At 45.2% G+C, this 22951-nt stretch overlaps 1 protein-coding gene across 1 annotated transcript in view; it reads left to right on the plus strand.

The window, feature by feature from the left end:
- Positions 1-17451: 17451 nt before the first annotated feature.
- Positions 17452-22951, plus strand: part of LOC118377190 (fibroblast growth factor 8b-like) — a 33498-nt gene continuing 27998 nt past the window's right edge. The window contains exons 1-2 of the mRNA XM_052503285.1: positions 17452-17731; positions 18027-18039. Of these exons, the coding sequence (XP_052359245.1) occupies positions 17452-17731; positions 18027-18039 (293 nt within the window). The remainder of the gene's footprint in view (positions 17732-18026; positions 18040-22951) is intronic.

Raw genomic sequence — 22951 nt, forward strand, 5'->3', positions numbered from 1 at the left:
ACACACACACACACACACACACACACACACACACACACACACACACACACACACACACACACACACACACACACACTCAGGCTGGCATGGGGCATAAATCAAACAAATGGCATCACAGCCTTAAAAGGGCAACATTCCAACAGATATACCACTCTCCCACACAGCAAAGCCACACTCACAGCATAATGAATTGCAACAAATTACCTCCTATCCCCTTCCCTGTCTCACCGGCCCTTTGCTCTCTATCTCACACACACTCACACGCATGCATGCTAACGCACATACACAGGCACGCAGACACACACACACGCACAATCTCCCCTTTCAGCACACACACCCCACACACACACCCTCCGCCACCCATAAGAGCTTTAATGTGGCTTATAGCCGGGGTAGCGGCAGGTCCCGGGTCCCATTGGCCGTGGAAATATTCTGTTGACGGATGTTCTGCTGTCTTCAGGCGGATTCTACCCTTCCCGGACAGACCCAGCTGTCACTAGGAGATGATAACATTAACATGGTGTGTGTATGAATGTGTGTTTGTGTGTGTGTACGTGTGTACGTGTACGGGCTTGTCTTTGTGTGTGTGTGTAGTACGGGAACGTTCGGCGATGACTAATGCCCGTCATCAGCGAACGAGGCCGGTGACAAATCGAACAGCAGCCCTGGCACGCCATAATAAAAAATAAGATGGATGGCCCGGCTCAGGCTAGGGCCCACGTTAATGTGATTTCCACCACTCTCTGTGGCTCCCAATTAAGAGATGGGGGAGGGAAGGAGGGAAGGAGGGAGGGAGGGAGATAAAGAGGGTAGAGCAAAAGAAAGACAGAGGGGAGGAGGGAGTGATGGATAAAGAGAGAGAGTGTAGATAAGGGTGAGAACGAGGGAAATGCGGAGCAAGAGAGATACAAAATTACACAAGCTTCACTAATTGTTATCTGTAGCGCCAAAGGCATCTCTCTCTCTCTCTCTCTCTCTCTCTCTCTCTCTCTCTCTCTCTCTCTCTCTCTCTCTCTCTCTCTCTCTCTCTCTCTCTCTCTCTCATTCCCTCCATCTCTCCTCTCTTTTGTTCTCCCTCTCTCTCTTCCCTCTTTCTGCCCAAGGGCTAAATTATATGGTGTGCCAGATGAAGCCTAGTTAAATTAGTTGATAGTGATGAACACAGCCCACTCTCTCACCAACTGACTGATGAACACAGCCCATTCTCTCACCAACTGACTGATGAACACAGCCCACTCTCTCACCAACTGACTGATGAACACAGCCCATTCTCTCACCAACTGACTGATGAACACAGCCCATTCTCTCACCAACTGACTGATGAACACAGCCCACTCTCTCACCAACTGACTGATGAACACAGCCCACTCTCTCACCAACTGACTGATGAACACAGCCCACTCTCTCACCAACTGACTGATGAACACAGCCCACTCTCTCACCAAACTGATGAACACAGCCCACTCTCTCACCAACTGATGAACACCAAGCTGATGAACACATTCTCTCACCAACTGACTGATGAACACAGCCCACTCTCTCACCAACTGACTGATGAACACAGCCCACTCTCTCACCAACTGACTGATGAACACAGCCCACTCTCTCACCAACTGACTGATGAACACAGCCCACTCTCTCAACCTGATGAAACTGCCCATTCTTCACCAACTGGCTGATGAACACAGCCCACTCTCTCACCAACTGACTGATGAACACAGCCCACTCTCTCACCAACTGACTGATGAACACAGCCCACTCTCTCACCAACTGACTGATGAACACAACACTCTCTCACCAACTGACTGATGAACACAGCCCACTCTCTCACCAACTGACTGATGAACACAGCCCACTCTCTCACCAACTGACTGATGAACACAGCCCATTCTCTCACCAACTGACTGATGAACACAGCCCACTCTCTCACCAACTGACTGATGAACACAGCCCACTCTCTCACCAACTGACTGATGAACACAGCCCACTCTCTCACCAACTGACTGATGAACACAGCCCATTCTCTCACCAACTGGCTGATGAACACAGCCCACTCTCTCACCAACTGACTGATGAACACAGCCCACTCTCTCACCAACTGACTGATGAACACAGCCCACTCTCTCACCAACTGACTGATGAACACAGCCCACTCTCTCACCAACTGACTGATGAACACAGCCCACTCTCTCACCAACTGACTGATGAACACAGCCCACTCTCTCACCAACTGACTGATGACTCTCTCACAACAGCCCACTCTCTCACCAACTGACTGATGAACACAGCCCACTCTCTCACCAACTGACTGATGAACACAGCCCACTCTCTCACCAACTGACTGATGAACACAGCCCACTCTCTCACCAACTGACTGATGAACACAGCCCACTCTCTCACCAACTGACTGATGAACACAGCCCACTCTCTCACCAACTGACTGATGAACACAGCCCACTCTCTCACCAACTGACTGATGAACACAGCCCACTCTCTCACCAACTGACTGATGAACACAGCCCACTCTCTCACCAACTGATGAACACAGCCCACTCTCTCACCAACTGACTGATGAACACAGCCCACTCTCTCACCAACTGCCCACTCTCTCACCAACTGATGAACACAGCCCACTCTCTCACCAACTGACTGATGAACACAGCCCACTCTCTCACCAACTGACTGATGAACACAGCCCACTCTCTCACCAACTGACTGATGAACACAGCCCACTCTCTCACCAACTGACTGATGAACACAGCCCACTCTCACCAACTGACTGATGAACACAGCCCACTCTCTCACCAACTGCCCACTCTCTCACCAACTGATGAACACAGCCCACTCTTCACCAACTGACTGATGAACACAGCTGATGAACACAGCCCACTCTCTCACCAACTGACTGATGAACACAGCCCACTCTCTCACCAACTGACTGATGAACACAGCCCACTCTCTCACCAACTGACTGATGAACACAGCCCACTCTCTCACCAACTGACTGATGAACACAGCCCACTCTCTCACCAACTGACTGATGAACACAGCCCACTCTCTCACCAACTGACTGATGAACACAGCCCACTGATCTCTCACCAACTGACTGATGAACACAGCCCACTCTCTCACCAACTGACTGACTGATGAACACAGCCCACTCTCTCACCAACTGACTGATGAACACAGCCCATTCTCTCACCAACTGACTGATGAACACAGCCCACTCTCTCACCAACTGACTGATGAACACAGCCCACTCTCTCACCAACTGACTGATGAACACAGCCCACTCTCTCACCAACTGACTGATGAAACAGCCCACTCTCTCACCAACTGACTGAACACAGCCCACTCTCTCACCAACTGACTGATGAACACAGCCCACTCTCTCACCAACTGACTGATGAACACAGCCCACTCTCTCACCAACTGACTGATGAACACAGCCCATTCTCTCACCAACTGACTGATGAACACAGCCCACTCTCTCACCAACTGACTGATGAACACAGCCCACTCTCTCACCAACTGACTGATGAACACAGCCCACTCTCTCACCAACTGACTGATGAACACAGCCCACTCTCTCACCAACTGACTGATGAACACAGCCCACTCATTCACCAACTGACTGATGAACACAGCCCACTCATTCACCAACTGGCTGATGAACACAGCCCACTCTCTCACCAACTGACTGATGAACACAGCCCACTCATTCACCAACTGGCTGATGAACACAGCCCACTCATTCACCAACTGGCTGATGAACACAGCCCACTCATTCACCAACTGGCTGATGAACACAGCCCACTCATTCACCAACTGGCTGATGAACACAGCCCACTCTCTCACCAACTGGCTGATGAACACAGCCCACTCATTCACCAACTGGCTGATGAAAACACACACAGATGGGAGAGAACAGTGACAGATCACAGTCTGTAAAGTTCTGGTACACAGGCTGATAGACACAGACAGAGTGGAAGATGACTGTATTATGAAGAAAAGGCATTCACAGTCTATTTTATGGGTGCAAAAATGACGGTATGGGCACCTACCTGTTGGCAAGAGGAGATGTGTGTATATCGGACAAGAAAACCAAATGTAATTACTAGTAGACAAGCTACAGCACCTCACAAACATGTCCAGTGATACCTGCAGATTCACCGTCTGGTAAACATCAGCTTCCTAAATCAGTGTTGTTCAAGTTCTTCTTCCAACCCAGCAGAAACACACCTGATTCATCTAATCAACCAATAATCAAGCCCTTCATTAATGGAAACAGGTGGAACTGGAACTGGCTGGAACAAAAGCCTGTACACACAGGACTGAAAAGCCGTCCCCTCCTAAATCACCACTTAAGAACAGTAGTGTCAGGGAAACAGCCTATGGCCCCGGACCTTCCAGATGAGCTATGTCTCTGTCCAGACAGAAGGTAAACTGTCCTTCTGTCCAAGGGCCCCAGCTGCACACACCTGTGTGTGTGTGTGTGTGTGTGTGTGTGTGTGTGTGTGTGTGTGTGTGTGTGTGTGTGTGTGTGTGTGTGTGTGTGTGTGTGTGTGTGTGTGTGTGTGTGTGTGTGTGTGTGTGTGTGTGTGCATTGACACGCACACCCCAATGACCCCAGCTGCTGTCTCGCACTAAGAGGATCAGTCCTAGACAGATTGCATTGTGGGAAAAAGAGGGCATATCCCATCCGTCGTTCATACCCAAGGGCCGCTTTTTTGTCACTCTGTCAGTGTGAACTCTTAAACCCCTTCTGCAGCCAGAACACTGCAGAGGTTGGGCTATATGTCTCTCACCATTATATCGACCTAAGGAGAGGGTGAAATGACAATGAAATATAGCTCCCTCTCAACCAGGAAAAAGTGTACAGCCTAAAGAGGACGGGCTGAGTCTCCTCGGACCCTAAAGCGGCCACGTTCCAAATCAGAGACAGATAGATGTGTACTAGTCTTGGACACTCTTTTTCAGTCTTTCCTCACATCTTATCTCCTTGCCTCCTGCTCAACTGTATTGGAGAAGACAGTTCAAGGTCCCTCCCCTCAGACTTTCTTCTCCAATGCGCTTGAAGCAAATGAGACGAGAGGATGCAAGGAATCAAGGAAAGACAAATTGAGAAAGAGCCTACTGCAATGCAGGTAAAACTAAAAAGAAATGTAGCTCAAATAAGTAATAAGTGAACTCCTGAGAGAGATGGACAGATATTGCTCTGAAGGTGCGTCTCCAACGAGGAGAAATTATTAGAACACTTCTGAGCTGGTCCCAAATCGAGGCCAAGGCCTCCACGTCGTTAACTTGTCACCTGGATGGAGCACCGGAATATGACTTGAAGTTATTGCAGTAGGGAGCTCGTGCCCACACATGCACACACACACACACACACACACACATATACAGTGTATAACCCCCTCCACGCACACACACACACACACACACACACACACACACACACACACACACACACACACACACACACACACACACACACACACACACACACACACACACACACACACACACACACACACACACACACACACACACCACACCATCCCCTCCAAACACACACACACACACACACACACACACACACACACACACACACACACACACACACACACACACACACACACACACACACACACACCTATCCATCCCCCTCCATACACACACACACACACACCTATCCATCCCCCTCCATACACACACACGCACCTATCCATCCCCCACACATCACGGTGATGATGATCTAAGAATTACTGTACATGGATCAACGGTGGATCGATTCTGTGGACAAAGTCATTATTGCAGAGGCAGAGTTCAATGCCTCCCTCAGGCCTCGGAGATGGAAGCTAACCCCTTGTATTTATCATCCTGGCAATGATATAAGCTGTGTGTATCCAAGCACAACAAGCTGCCTGGTTATATTTAGCTGGTTCCTCTTATTTCCACTGCTACCTAATCCACCTTTATTGACTTGAGAAGCTGATGGTATTGATGCAGATCTGAGGAGCCACACAGTAAAATGGCACACTTTGGAATTATGGAGGTAATATGACTACTGGGCCAATACAGGAAGGTGTGTGTGAGCGACGACCCTGTTACGTGTGTGTGTGTGTGTGCGTGCGTGCATGAGTGCGTGCATGCATGTGTCTACATTCACACGTGAATGATGACCCTGTTAGAGCTAGTGTGCGTGTACATCAGTCACAGACAGTGAGAATCTACAGTGTGCGTTCTCTAATTCTCTCCTTCTCTCTTTCTTTCTCTCTCTCGGAGGACCTGAGCCCTAGGACCATGCCCCAGGACTACCTGACATGATGACTCCTTGCTGTCCCCAGTCCACCTGGCCATGCTGCTGCTCCAGTTTCAACTGGCCTGGGCCCTAGGACCATGTCCCAGGACTACCTGACATGAGGACTCCTTGCTGTCCCCAGTCCACCTGGCCATGCTCCTGCTCCAGTTTCAACTGTTCTGCCTTACTATTATTCAACCATGCTGGTCATTTATGAACATTTGAACATCTTGGCCACGTTCTGTTATAATCTCCACCCGGCACAGCCAGAAGAGGACTGGCCACCCCACATATGCTCTCTCTAATTCTCTCTTTCGCTCTCTCTCTCGGAGGACCTGAGCCCTAGGACCGTGCCCCAGGACTACTTGACATGATGGCTCCTTGCTGTCCCCAGTCCACCTGACTGTGCTGCTGCTCCAGTTTCAACTGTTCTGCCTTATTATTATTCGACCATGCTGGTCATTTATGAACATTTGAACATCTTGGTCATGTTCTGTTATAATCTCTACCCGGCACAGCCAGAAGAGGACTGGCCACCCCACCTAGCCCGGTTCCTCTCTAGGTTTCTTCCTAGGTTTTGGCCTTTCTAGGGAGTTTTTCCTAGCCACCGTGCTTTTACACCTGCATTGTTTGCTGTTTGGGGTTTTAGGCTGGGTTTCTGTACAGCACTTTGAGATATCAGCTGATGTACGAAGGGCTATATAAATAAATTTGATTTGATTTGATTTGAGAGTGGACTCTTACTCTTACCCAGCAGTAGAGAGATCACAAGGATCAGAGAGATCACAGACAAGCAGAGTTAGGATGGATTCTCTAGACCAGGAGGAATTAGCCAGGAAATTAAAGCTGGTCGTCAAAAGGCCAAAGCCATGATAGAGAGAGAGGATGAGAGATGGGAGAGAGAGTGTCACGTTCGGTATAACGATCGGACCAAGGCGCAGCGTGTTATGCGTACATTATTTTATTTAACTGAATGAACACTGACCAAACTAACAAAATAACAAAATGAAACGTGAAGCTATACAAACGAGTGCTGACAGGCAACTACACATAGACAAGATCCCACAACAGAAAGTGGGAAACAGGGCTGCCCAAATATGATCCCCAATCAGAGACAACGATAAACAGCTGTCTCTGATTGGGAACCATATCAGGCCAACATAGAAATAAATAGAAAACTAGACCGACAACACTAGAGTACCCACTCTAACCACCCTGACCTAACCAAAAATATAGAGAACAGAGATATCTAAGGTCAGGGCATGACAGAGAGAGAGAAAGAGAGAGAGAGGTCTGAGGTCATCTGCCTTTGGCCTTAAGAGCAGGAACCCAGGCTTCATCAAATACATTGGGAAAAAAACAGAAAACCAAAGACAATTTCATGACAAATGGTTTGATGAAGAATGCAAAAACCTAAGAACGAACTTAAGAAACCTATGCAACGAAGACATAGAGACCCAGAAAGACTGAAATATGGTGAATCACTAAAACAATACAGAAATACACTACGGGAAAAGAAGAACCAGCACGTCAGAAATCAGCTCAAGGGAAATTGAAGAATCCATAGAATCTAACCATTTCTGGGAAAATTGGAAATGGGAACACATTTATTAAAATCCAGAAAATAACTGTTCAATTCTACAACCACCTAAAGAGAAGTGATTACCAAGTCTTCTTTAACAAAGCCATCACCTACAGAGAGATGAACCTGGAGAAGAGTCCCCTTTATGACGCTTGTCCTGGGGCTCTGTTCACAAACACACCCCACAGAGCCCCAGGACAGCAACACAGTTATGCCCAACCAAATCATGAGAAAACAAGAAAATAATTACTTGACACATTGGAAAGAATTAACAAAAAAACTGAGCAAACTAGAATGCTATTTGGCCCTAAACAGAATACATGACCACTGTGACTGACCCAAAATGTAGGAAAGCTTTGACTATGTATAGACTCAGTGGGCATAGTCTTGTTATTGAGAGAGGCTGCCGAAGGCAGACCTGGCTCTCAAGAGAAGACAGGCTATTCGCACATTGCTCACAGATTGAGGTGGAAACTGAGCTGCACAGCAGTGCCATCACAGCAGTAACATTTGTGACCTTTTGCCACAAAAAAAGGGCAACAAGTAAATAAAAAACACCATTGTAAATACAACCCATAATTATGTTTATTTATTTTCCCTTTTGTACTATTTGTACATCGTTACAACACTGTACAGTATATAGACATATGACATTCAAAATTATTTTGGAACTTTTGTGAGTGTAAGGTTTACTGTTCATTTTGATTGTTTATTTCACTTTTGTTTATTAGCTTTCCCATGACAATAACGCCCTTTGAATTGACTTAAGAGAGAGAGAGAGACAGAGAGAGACAGAGAGAGAGAGAGAGAGAGAGACAGAGAGACAGAGAGACAGAGAGAGAGAGACAAAGAGAGACAAAGAGAGAGAGACAAAGAGAGAGAGAGAGAGAGAGAGAGAGAGAGAGAGAGAGAGAGAGAGAGAGAGAGAGAGAGAGAGAGAGAGAGAGACAAAGAGAGAGACAAAGAGAGAGACAAAGAGAGAGAGAGAGAGAGAGAGAGAGAGAGAGAGAGAGACAAAGAGAGAGAGAGAGAGAGAGAGAGAGAGAGAGAGAGAGAGAGAGAGAGAGAGACAGAGAGAGAGAGAGAGAGAGAGAGAGAGAGAGAGAGAGAGAGAGAGAGAGAGAGAGAGAGAGAGAGAGAGAGACAGAGAGAGAGAGAGAGAGAGACAGAGAGACAGAGAGAGAGAGAGAGAGAGAGAGAGAGAGAGAGAGAGAGAGAGAGGTGGGAGAGGTGGAAGAGAGAGAAATAAGGGATAGCGAGGGAGAAAAAGAGGAGAGAAAATGAAAGACATTCTGCACACTAACAATGCAGTACCTGTGAGCAAGACCATTAGAGTGCTTTCCTCTTCTCTCCTCTTTCCTCCCTCCATCCCTCCATCCTCAGTGGCTCTGACCTGCCATTATTTATACAGCCAGCCAGCAGGGCCCAAGTGGAAGGTTGGCCCGGAGCCTGAGCCCCCATCAATCACCTCTCTCTCTCTGCTGGACGGAGGGTTGGAGGGAGAGAAGGCCAGGGTCAGCACCACTCGCCATCTACTGATGAGAGACTATTTATAGATCACGTCATGGACAGGACGAGGTAGGGGTAGATGGGGGAGGGGTAGGGGTAGAGGGGGGGCGGGGTAGGGGTAGAGGGGGGTAGGGGAGGAGGAAAAAGAGAGGAGGTAGGGAGGAGTGGTGTGGGAAGAGGTGAAGGATAGGAGGTAAGGAGGGAGGGGGAGGAGGAGGAGAGGAGAGGAGGTAGGGAGGAGGAGTGTGGGAGGAGGTGAAGGATAGGAGGTAAGGAGGGAGGGGGAGGAGGAGGAGGAGGAGGAGTTAGAGAGGAGGGGTGTGGGAGGAGGTGAAGGATAGGAGGGAAGGAGGGACGCAGGAGGAGGAGGACAGGAGGTAGGGAGGAGGGGTGTGGGAGGAGGTGAAGGATAGGAGGTAAGGATGGAGCGGAGAGTAGGAGGAGGAGGAGAGGAGGTAGGGAGGAGGGATGTGGGAGGAGGTGAAAGATAGGAGGTAAGGAGGGAGGGGGAGGAGGAGGAGAGGAGAGGAGTGTGGGAGGAGGTGAAGGATAGGAGGTAAGGAGGGAGGGGGAGGAGGAGGAGGAGGAAGAGAGGAGGGGTGTGGGAGGAGGTGAATGATAGGAGGTAAGGAGGGAGGGGGAGGAGGAGGAGGAAGAGAGGAGGTAGGGAGGAGGGGTGTGGGAGGAGGTGAAAGATAGGAGGTAAGGAGGGAGGGGAGGAGGAGGAGAGGAGGGTGTGGGAGGAGGTGAAGGATAGGAGGTAAGGAGGGACGCGGGAGGAGGAGGACAGGAGGTAGGGAGGAGGGGTGTGGGAGGAGGTGAAGGATAGGAGGTAAGGATGGAGCGGAGAGTAGGAGGAGGAGGAGAGGAGGTAGGGAGGAGGGATGTGGGAGGAGGTGAAGGATAGGAGGTAAGGAGGGAGGGGGAGGAGGAGGAGGAGGAGGAGGAAGAGAGGAGGGGTGTGGGAGGAGGTGAAGGATAGGAGGTAAGGAGGGAGGGGGGAGGAGGAGGAGGAAGAGAGGAGGTAGGGAGGAGGGGTGTGGGAGGAGGTGAAAGATATGAGGTCAGGAAGGAGGGGGGAGGAGGAGGAAGAGATGAGCTGGGGGGGTCGCTTTACAGTCATTGGTGTGTCTGTGTTTTGCGGTTGATATAAGAACATATAAGATTTCAAGATTGAATTGCAACGCTACAATCGTGTAAAATGGGCACGACAAATAGAAAAGTGTTGTTTTCAAAAGGTAAAATGTCCTGGTGCGCATCTTATCAATAGTAAACAAATTATTTGACTAATATCAAATGTATAAAGAGTACCATTGACTAAAGGGTACTATTGTACTAATGATCGTGCAGTGTAGTGGTTATTAAGCCTCTTGCTGCATAGGCATAATTGTCCTGTATGATACACATTTAACAGTAGAGGGAGCTAACTAACCACAGATGGGAAAACTCAAGCAAAATGAGATTCGTCAACAGTTTGAGAGACTGATATCAAAGTCACAATACAACGTAAGAAAATGTAAATAATAGTCAAGTCACAGAGAAGAAAAACGAAACGATCGAAACACAGACAACATCTAGGATACCAAAATCTCACAGCACAGCAGTTAAGTTTAAGATCACCTCTGGCCCGTTCTGTCACCGTCCTGCTGCCAAACGTACTGTTGTGACAGAATGATAATGACTACTGGTTATAGAGGTTGTATAGGCTTTCCTGGCCAAACTGGCTACAGCCATAGGATCTTCATTTGACCAGTATCTCGCAGCAGGAAAATAATCCTGCAGCAACAGGACATCTGAATGATTGTGTGAATTATAATGAATGGACATTTTTTTCGTAGGGGTCGATACATTTTTGCAAATCAGGTCTGACATATTTAAGTGGAAATTACAAAGGTCAGAAGCCTTTTTAAACCTTGAATACACTACAACGATTGCATTTCCTGCTGCGTGTGAAATGCCTTGCCACCACTGGGTGATCGATTTAAGATCCTTCATCTGTATGTACCGGAAGACCACAAGATTACTGGTTGTCTTTCTCTCCGTGTCCTCCTTAATCACAACTGTTGGATTTATGGTTTTCTGACACAATATACAAACACCTCTGGAGTCAAAAATAGACTATGGCGCTATCCCTATTTCTTAAGCTTCTTTTTTTGGTGTGAAAATGAACACAAGTGTGTTTTATCAATAACCAAAGTTTACTTTGCAATTTTCAGTAAATTTAGAACATTACAAAGACATTTAATGAGATCAAGCAGATCCCAATGCACAGTTTGTAATAGACTAATGTCACGTCCTGACTATAGAAAACCTGTATTTTCTATGGTAGAGTAGGTCAGGGCGTGACTAGGTTTTTTTGTTGTAGTTGTAGTATTTTCTATGTGGGGTTCTAGGTTTGATTTTCTATGTTTGGGATTTGTATGATTCCCAATTAGAGGCAGCTGGTTATCGTTGTCTCTAATTGGGGATCATACTTAAGTAGCATTTTTTCCACCTGTGGGTTATGGGATAGTGTTTGTGTTAGTGTGTTATACTCACGCTGCGCCTTGGTCTGCTCCTTTAGAAGAACGTGACAACTAATAAGGATTGGGTTATACAGGAGGGACTGGTCTAAAACTGTGGTAAAATGAATAAGCTACTTTTGCCAATCTATAGTGCATTCAGAAAGTATTCACACCTCTTGACTTTCTCCACATTTTGTTGTGTTACAGCCTGAATTTAAAATGGATTAAATTGAGATGTGTCACCGGCCTACACACAACACCCCATAATGTCAATGTGGAATTACGTTTTTACAATTGTTTACATATTAACTAAAAATTAAAAGCTGAAATGTCTTGAGTCAATAAGTATTCAACCCCTTTGTTATGGGAAGCCTAAATAAGTTCAGGGGTAAAAAAAAAATCCTTCACAAGTCACATAAATTGCATGGAATCACTCCGCGTGCCATCATCGTGTTTAACATGGGGCGGCAGGGTGGCCTAGTGGTTAGAGCGTTGGACTAGTAACCGGAAGGTTGCAAGTTCAAATCCCCGAGCTGTCGTTCTACCCCTGAACAGGCAGTTAACCCACTGTTCCTAGGCCATCATTGAAAATAAGAATTTGTTCTTAGCCGACTTGCCTAGTTAAATAAAGGTTTTTAAAAAAAACATGGCTTTTAAATGACTACCTCATCTCTGTAGGTTCCTCAGTTGAGGGCAAACACAGATTCAACCACAAATACCATTGAGGTTTTCCAATTCCTTGCAAAGAAGGGCATCTATTGATAGATGGGTAAAGAAAAAGCTAACATTAAATATCCCTTGAGAGCATGGTGAAGTTGTTCATTACACTTTGGATGGTGTATCAATACACCCAGTCAATTAATTCAGTTGCCGGAGAGGAAGGAAACCACTCAGGGATTTCCCCATAGTGACTTTAAGACAATTACAGAGTTTGATAGCTGTGATAGGAAAACTAAGGATGGATCAACAACATTGTAGTTACTCCACAATATTAACCTAAAAGCCAGCGTGAAAAGAAGTAAGCCTGGTAGAATAAAAATATTTAAAAACATGCATCTGGTTTGCAATAAGGAACTAAAGTAAAACTGCAAAAAAAATGTGGCAAAGAAATTAACTTCATGTCCTGAATACAAAGTATTACATTTGGGGCAAATCCAACACAACATATTACTGAGGACCACTCTTAATATTTTCAAGCATGGTGCTGGCTGCATCCTGTTATGGGTATGCTTGTCACCGGCAAGGACTATGGAATGCTTTAGCATAAAAATAAATGGAATAAAGCTAAGAACAGACACTGGGAGTCAAATTCACCTTTCAGCAGGAAAATAACCTAAAACACAAGGCCACATATACACTGGAGTTGCTTACCAAGATGATGATAAATGTTCCTGAGTGGCCGAGTTACAGTTTTGACTTAAATTGACTTGAAAATCTATGACAATGCTTGAAAATGGTTATCTAGCAATGATCAACAACCATTTTGACATAGCTTGAAGGATTTAAAAAATAATAATATGCAAATATTGTACAATCCAGGTGTGCAAAGCTCTTAGAGACTTACCCAGAAAGACTCACAGCTGTAATTGCTGCCAAAGGTGATTCTAACATGCAGTGACACAGGGGGTTGAATACTTATCTAATCAAGATATATTAATGTTTTATTTTTTATATTTTTGCGAATGTTAGAATTCTTCTTCCACTTTGACATTAGAATATTTTGTGTACATCATTGACAAAAAATTACAATTAAATCAATTTTAAATCTCACTTTGCTTTGTAACACAACGAAATGTGGAAAAAGTCCAGGGTTGTGAATACTTTCTGAAGGCTTTGTTATTGTACTCTAACTCTCTTCAACAATGAGACGGTGACTTGTATTAGATTACATCTGTAGGGGGACGTCTGCATATTGTCTGTATATTCAGGGCAAAAGTGCAACGAGCAAATGTTAAAGTTCTCTCCAGTTTAGGTCGTTCCCTCTGATGTTACCCTGTGCCCCCTGCCCTCACCCCTCACCCCCCTCACCCTATGCAGTAAGAGCACAGTAACATGAGGCCAGGGTGCCATGTCCTAACGATCCAGCCTAGAGAGCAGAGACACACACAACCCAGTCCCTAACCTTATCCAAACACGACCCCCCCCCCCCAGGATTTGACGGACAGCGCGGCAGATAGGGGTGGGTCTTTGATGGATAAGAACCCCACCCTGCCCCCACCTCACCCTCCCACCACTCCAACGACAGCTCCTGTCAGGGTGTCCAGTGAGAACCAGTATCAAATGGATCAACCTCTTTCCCACCCCTTTCGCCCCTCCTCTCCCCCTCCCATCCCCTCTAAAGGGGAACTGTCACTGACTGACACTGTGACAGACTGTCACATAGCAGTCAGGTGCTTTCAACACACTGATAATGTGCCATGTGGAATTTGCCCCCCCCCCCTGAATGTTATCCTAACTGTAAAGGACAGAGAGAGATGGAGAGAGAGGGAGAGATGGAGAAAAGATGTTTGGCATAGTTGTGCTGACAGTTGGTTCCATGTGTTTCCTCCAACTTCCTGACCTGACCACCCTATTAACCGGATGCAGAGGCATCGTCTTATCCATGGGTTAATCAAAACCGAACTACCACACACACACAGAGCCACACTGTCTGCACTACTAGCTGATGTCGGAGGTTGTGTGGGATTGTGTTACATGCCTTGTCAGCGGTTGAAGAAATTCCCCTTGAGTAGAACGCATGTTAGTGTTCTTTGTCATGAATCTTGTTCTAGAGGCAGCTCTGCGGAGTGGTCAATAGCTGGCATAGCCATAAAATCAGATTTTAAGCCTAAATCTGACCTCAACCCTAACCACACTGCTAACCCTAATGCCTAAACCTAACCTTGAACTGAGCAATTTCCTCTTAGATAAGCGTCAACCTGCTCTTAAAACAGAGAGGCTAGACAGATGTCCACCAGTGGAGGCCGGTGGGAGGAGCTACAGGAGGATGGGCTCATTGGGTCCTTCTGTAGCACAGTTGGTAGAGCATGGCGCTTGTAACGCCAGGGTAGTGGGTTCGATTCCCGGGACCACCCATACGTAGAATGTATGCACACATGACTGTAAGTCGCTTTGGATAAAAGCGTCTGCTAAATGGCATATATTTTTTATTTTTATATATATTATTTTCATTGTAATTGGCTGGAATAGAATGAATGGAACCGTATCAAACACATCAAACATATGGAAGGCACCTGTTTGACAACTTCCATTTATTCCATTACAGCAATTACAATAAGACCATCCTCCTATAGCTCCTCCCAACAGCCTCCTCTGATGTCCACCTAATGATACAGAAGAGATTTCATGAGGATTTTTAAACGGACAGAAAAACACCACGCACAAAAACAGAAATACAATCCTGTACAAAAACAAGCGGGCCTAACAGGCTTAAATAGACGGAATCAAGAAACGAAATAAGAGACAGGTGCAAACAATAAGACCAAACAAACAGAAAAGGAAAAAGGGATCGGTGGCGGCTAGTAGACCGGCGGCGACGACCGCCGAGCGCTGCCCGAACAGGCAGGGGAGCCACCTTCGGTGGGAGTCGTGACACAGGGGTTTATCTTGTCCTCCTGACCACATGACCTGACCAGGAAATACTTTGGGCCTAGGTATCACCTAAAATGTCATTCAATTCCATTTGGGTACTTGGGTAGAGACATTAACCAAAAGGGGGTTATGGTTCCCATTTGGGAACTCCCCCCCCCCCCACGTTCAGCTGGAAGGTGGCGCATGGAACGCAAAAATATTCCTAAAAATATTTAACCTCCACACATTAAAAGTCCAATGGCTCAAATGAAAGATAAACACCTTGTTTATCTACCCAGCAAGTCAGATTTCTAAAATGTTTTACGGCGAAAACATAGCACATATTTAAGTCAAACCACCACCGGAGACACAGCTAATATGCATAGCCAAGTTGAAAAAAATATGCAATCAACAAACGCAGGATTAAAATAAAAATAATTTCACTAACCTTTTGAAATCTTCATCAGATGACAGTAATATAACATGTTACACAGTACATTTATGTTTTTTTCAATAATATGCTATATTTATCCATAAATCTCTGTTTACAATGATGCATCATTCAAAAAATGCTACTCAAATGTCCTGAGAAATGACGATAGCTCCGGCAGATAACGTCAGCTAACAAGGAATACACATCATAAACTTTGACTAAATATGCATGTTCTACATATATATAGGAAGATACACTTCTTCTGAATGCAATCGCTGTGTTACATTTATTTTTAACGTTACAGGTTTCGTTCACTAGGCTATACTATGAGTCGGCGCTCTTGGAGTCCACAGAAACCCAAATTTACCACATAAATATTCCCTTACCTTTGCTGTTCTTCCATTAGAAGACCTGGAAGGAATTATACTTACCAAAAACAGCGTTTAGTTTTGCAGTCTGTGTCTTTCGGTTCTCAAACACGACACATTTCGGTTGAAATGCAGCCAAAAGTCAAGTGGATGCGCACCAAAATGTCGAAATTACATATTATATGTCGACTAAACTTGTCAAACTATGTTCATAATCAAGCTTTAACATATTATAAAGGGGTACAGCAATCGTGAGGACGAACAGAAACACACGCATCGTTTAATCGATCTTGTAAAAAAGACAGGACCCGAGCAGAGCGCGCATAAGAGTAACCTGTTTTTTCGCGTGACCGAAAGGTTTCGGCCCGCCAAAACTCTCGTGAGCGCGCGATTCTCACAATGAGAAGCCCCATTGGAAGCAGACATCGCGCTGAAGACAAAGAGACTGTTCCCAGACCTGTAAGTGCTTGGGAAGGGTGGGGGCGATGACGTCAAAGTAGGGCCAACTTTTCTGATGACAAGAGAGAGTTTGGGAGAATGACTGCCCTGAGAGTTCTGCTTTACATACAGACATAATTTAAACAGTTTTAGAAGCTTTATAGTGTTTTCTATTCAATAATATTTTTTATTTGCATATATTAGCAACTTTTGACAACAAAAAAATTCTGTTTACTATGGGCACGCAATTACTCCAGAGGGGGCAGTAAACAGCCCTATCCCCAAAAAGTGACTCTTTTCTGAGTTATTCACATGGTCAGGTAGATGTCAAGACCCTGAGCATCAACTAACACACTGGTGGAGACTTTTAAGGACTTGTAGGTGATGGGGGGGCATGGAGGGGTCGAGAAGGAGATAGTAGCGTTGACTGAGGTTTGAAGAGCGACAAAAATGCCCCCCTGGAATGTGTCAATCTCTGAAGGTCTCGTGTTCCAATATGTCCAACAGCATATTGTTAAAAGCATTCCTTCCAGCCTGTTAGGGTTCTGTCCTTAGTGTCCTGCCACACTAAAAGAAGACTTCATTTGTTAGATTACCTCTAAAGAGGATGAACCGTGTCCTGACAACCAAACTCACTGATAACCTCTATTCTGAAGATAAAGGGAAGACAGAGTCAAAGTACAAATAAGGTAACCGTTGTTATGACTTAGTGCTGGACAATTCCATTGAGATTCCATGGTGATATGGACCATGGTGATATGGACCATGGTGATATGGACCATGGTGATATGAACCATGGTGATATGGGCCATGGTGATATGAACCATGGGGATATGGACCATGGTGATATGGACCATGGTGATATGGACCATGGGGATATGGACCATGGTGATATGGACCATGGTGATATGAACCATGGTGATATGGACCATGGTGATATGGACCATGGGGATATGGACCATGGTGATATGAACCATGGTGATATGGGCCATGGTGATATGGACCATGGGGATATGGACCATGGTGATATGGACCATAGTGATATGGAGGACCATATTTGTAAAAGACATACCGACGACTATGGACTCCTCAAAACTTGACACAAACCTGGTTTTATAAAACTAGCCTCATCATCTCTTTTTATAGAAGGTACACCTTGCTATGGGATCTCCAGACCTCACCCTTCTCTACTTAACAACAAGCTTCGAATCGCAGGACAGACCCAGGGGTATTTTAATGGGGGACAGGAGTTCTGAGTTCTTAGATGCCTGGTGGTCTCTGAACTCTTGTGGTTGTCCCCCCAACCCTCCCACCCAAGCAGTGGTCGTGCTGTGAGACGGGGTCGTTCGGAGCCAGAGGTTAAACCGCACGACACGGTTGGGGCGAACAGGCCCTGCGTACACACCGCCTGATTGGTTCTCCAGGTTGTGAACGATAGAAGAGAGGGGGTGGCAGAGGAGAGAGGGAGAGGGGAGGGAGAGAGAGATACTCAGAGAGAGGAAAGACAGGGAAAGAGAGATTGGAGAGAGAGAGAAACGGAGAGAGAGAGAAACGGAGAGAGCGAGAGAGGGGAAAAGTGAGATCGAGTAGGGAGGGGAGAAAGAGAGAAAGGGAGTGAGCGAAAAGAGAGAAAGAGAAAGAAAGGAGATAGGGAGAAAGAAAGAAAAATAGGGATAAATAGAACAATATACTTTGGTGACCAAAATGTTGACAGCAGCGCCATACGGGTTGAAACAGAGCTTGATTCAAAACCTAGAGTTTTTCAATTTAAGTGATTATACAAAATTCTTGCCACAAAGGGAATTGTATGTACATAGGGCATACACCCATCTCAACTCTGCACATTTTGCTACTAAGAGACAGAATCATTAGATCATTTATTCTGGTATTGCCCCTCTGTAGCTTGTTTCTGGTCACAGGTTCAGGAATGGCTGAAAAATCACATTTACCAAAAAACGTACCTTACAAATAGCACCGTTGGGACATTTGAAAAGCCATAGTCAATCAATCAACAATATAACTTACAATCTGTAGATACTATGCAATTAGAAAGGTTCAGAATTGATGTGAAACATCACAGCACAGTTGAAAAATATATGGCACATAGAAACAATAGGAAGATGGTGGTTTACAGAGATCGGTGGGATGGAATGAGAGAAGCTGAGGGGACTGAAAACCCGATATACTATGTACACCATATATAATGTATACCGCATGTGTTTAAGTATTATCTATCCAGATGTAATGTATATCAAATATCTAGATTCTTGCCATGTAACTACTGTGGAAGAAAAAGTGCTATGTATGTCAAAATGTGTGTAGAATGTAACAACACAATAAAAAGCTCTACAAACGATGTTTATTTTTGGTCCTCTGAAAAGGACAAACATTTTTACTAAAACAGGGAGGGGAGAGAGAGAGAAAGAGACAAAGAGAGAGAGAGAGAGAGAGAGAGAGAGAGAGAGAGAGAGAGAGAGAGAGAGAGAGAGAGAGAGATATTCACCCATATCTACTGGGTGAAATTCCACAGTGTGCCATCACAGCAGCAAGATTTGTGACCTGTTGCCACGAGAAAAGGGCAACCAGTGAAGAACAAACACCATTGTAAATACAACCCATATTTATGCTTATTTATTTTATCTTGTGTCCTTTAACTATTTGTACATTGTATATATATAATATGACATTTGTAATGTCTTTACTGTTTTGAAACTTCTGTATGTGTAATGTTTACTGTTCATTTTTGTTGTTTTTCACCTTATATATTCACTTTGTATGTTGTCTACCTCACTTGCTTTGGCAATGTTAACACATGTTTCCCATGCCAATAAAGCCCTTGAATTGAATTGAATTGAATTGAGAGAGAGAGAGAGAGAGAGAGAGAGAGAGAGAGAGAGAGAGAGAGAGAGAGAGAGAGAGAGAGAGAGAGAGAGAGAGAGAGAGAGAGAGAGAGAGAGAGAGAGAGAGAGAAAGTCCTATTACCATGATGCTGTGATGAGGGTTTGGGTTTCCCAGTGACTTTCACAGCAGCGGTGTGACTGGTGCAGACAGTGTGTGTAAGGTAGCTGAGGTCCTGGGAGGTCAGCATATGTCTGACCCACACTAGATTATAGTTACATACGGTCCAGGGTCAGAGTTGTACATGTTGACATGTGGTTTAAGCCTGGAAGACTGAAAATATGTGTCTAGGTGTACTGTCGATATGCTCTCAATATGAATCACTGTCAAAGTTGACAGTTCTTTAAGTCCCTTTGTATTGTACAATACTTGAACTGACCTTCTGGGTGCACACTATACTCTTCAAGTACTGTACCCCCCCATTCATGTTTTTATCATACTCCAATTACTCTTTGCAGTGGGAACTCATAATTGCAAATATTCATAGTCACACAAACATATTGTTGTTCTAGGCATGTAAAGTGCATCATATTGTTATTGTAGGCATGTTATGTGCATCATGGCTTCCTGGCCTTGCGTTTCACTTGAGATTAATGTCCTGGCCATGTTAGCCATCTTTCAACGAGACCATTCGATATACAACACATTCAAATGAAATGACACATTTGGCATGACGGTATGCGCATGTGGCAAAAGAAGCATGTCAGAAACTGTCACGCGGCCAGGACAACAGCCCGGGATGCAAGAATATGGAAACCAGAAAAAAAAACACATTTGGCAGCCATCTTTGCTCATGTAGCTAATGGACAAGCTAGCAGAAAAAATACTAATAACTCTAATAACAATGTTGTAGCTGGGTCTCTAAAGGTGAGAGAGAGAGAGAGAGAGAGAGATACACATACTCCCCTCAGATTACATATGCCCACAAAGAATTCGAAAACAAATCAAATGTTGATCAACTCACATATCTATTGGGTGAAATACCAGTGTCATCACAGCAGCAAGGTTTGTGACCTGTTGCCACAAGAAAAGGGCAACCAGGGAAGAACAAACACCATTGTAAATACAACCCATATTTATTTATTTTCCCTTGTGTACATTAACTATTTGCACATCATTACAACACTGCATATAGACACAATATGACATTTGAAATGTCTCTATTCCTTTGGAACTTTTGTGAGTGTAATGTTTACTGTTCACATTTTATTTTTTTATTTCACTTTTGTTTGTCTATTTCACTTGCTTTGGCAATTGAAATATATGTTTCCCATGCCAATAAAGCCCTTTGAATTGAACTGAATTGAGAGAGAGCCATAGAAAGACAGATAGAAAGACAGAAAAAAAGAAAGAAAGAAAGAATGAGAGAGCGATAGAAAGATAAACAGAGAAAGAAAAAGAGAGAGAGCAAGAGAATGAGAGAGAGAGTGTGAGGTTAACAGATAGATCTGGAGCGGGCCATGGATGCTGCAGTCACTCAGTCAGTGCAGTGCAGAGCTCGGCACAGCATGGTAAAATAATTAAGCTCAGCCTTTGAAGGGGACTAAACAAACACAACAGCACTCAACACTGGGCTAACCCTTTTCTCTCTCTCTCTTTCTCTATCGCTCTGTGCAGCTCCGTGGCTCTCCTCAGAATTCCAAACTCTGAGCAATTTCCCTTTCTCTGTTTTCTCACTTTATTTCTCTCTCTCCCTCTCCCTCTCCCTCTCTCTCTCTCTCTCTCTCTCTCTCTCTCTCTCTCTCTCTCTCTCTCTCTCTCTCTCTCTCTCTCCCTCCCTCTATCCTTCCATTCATTGTATATATGGTGCACTCTCCTGGAGTTGGTTCCTCCTGGGAAGGGAGGAGAGGCTGGAAGGGGCTAGGTGAGTCACAGGTCAGTTTTAACATCTTCTAATGTTCGCTTCAAACCAAAGGGAGGGGAAGGGCTGCTGGAGTACTTTGCCAGTAATCCATAACTATTATGATACCATTAAATATCCTGCCGTTAAGTGGGTTTTAAAACAGTGGACGATAAAACAATGAAAGCTTGCTATATTCTTGTTTCTAGATCGTATTGACGTTGTTTACACCACGTTGGGTGGGTGTTTAGTACATACAGTACACAAGAGAATACGTTTGAATGGTATAGGAAAACACTGGATAGGGTGCTTGTACCGCATATGTTTAACTGCAAGGCCTCAATGTGATTCAGAAAATGGACATTGAGCTAAATGTCGGTGCCACATTGACCCTTTTCAACTTCTTTCCCCTTGCCTCAGACATCGGGAGCGGTATATCACAAAGGCCTGGGTGACGTCAGAGTTTGGCTCGTCTGCAGAACCACGTCCTCAATGTGTGAGAGCCGTCCAAGGCCATAGAGCCCACTGGTTCCACTGTACCAAAGAACAAGACAAATCATACTCCTCACATTTCTATGTGGAGGGAAAATAAGCTAATTGAGTTATAGACCAATTAGTAATTCTCCCATACAGAACATGTGCAAAAGCATCACAACACTGTACTAGGATCAGCACTAGTGGGAAAAAAGAGAATCGAGCACTCACCTCTCCCATTTCAAGTCAAGGAAAGCCTAGAAGCCATGGTTGCTATACAATACTCAGTGATATACCCCAGTGATAGACTTTCTCTCCAACACAAACACCCCCAGCCCCAAGACAAGCCCACCACCAGCCAAGCAGCCCTATGTAAAGTGGAACTGGTACGGATAGGGAGACAACAATAGGATTATAAAGCCACAAGATGTGATTTGAGTGGCGCCCAAGTCAGTGTGAACTGTGGGATTCTCACCAATTATTCCCTTTTAAATATCCACCTTTTGGACGAGTGTGAGGAATTTCCAAACCAGGAGTGTGATCTCACCAGAGAGAGAGAGAGAGAGAGAGAGAGAGAGAGAGAGAAGGGTTGATGACGGTGATGATGCTTTGGGGACATGACGTTAAGCTCGAAAAACGTTGGGCTTGAGGACCTTCTTTCTCATCTTTCAGAAGCTTTTTAAGGCGTCGAGGGCTCTAGCGCTGCGGCTCTAACTAAGGTGCAGGGGAGTAGAGGGTCTAGGTTGAGGCTGTTAGCGGGGAAACAGTGGAGGGATCTGTAAAAGTAGTGGGAGTCACAGGGTGGAGTACGGAGAAAGAGAGTGATATAGAGTGATAAAGAGTGACAGACTGAAAGAGGTAAAATGAGACGGTGAGGAGGGAAGGGGGTAAAAGACTGAAATCAAGGGAGAGTGTTACAGAGAGAAACCAAACGAGTGAGCAACCAAGAGGGAAGCAAGTCCAGATTCCCCCAGGCCCACTGAATGTCCTCTCTTTCTTCTTTCCCCAGTTTTCATGGTCCTCTCCCCTCT

The sequence above is a fragment of the Oncorhynchus keta genome, unplaced genomic scaffold (genome assembly GCF_023373465.1).
Source record: "Oncorhynchus keta strain PuntledgeMale-10-30-2019 unplaced genomic scaffold, Oket_V2 Un_contig_1690_pilon_pilon, whole genome shotgun sequence".
NCBI lineage: Eukaryota > Metazoa > Chordata > Actinopteri > Salmoniformes > Salmonidae > Oncorhynchus > Oncorhynchus keta.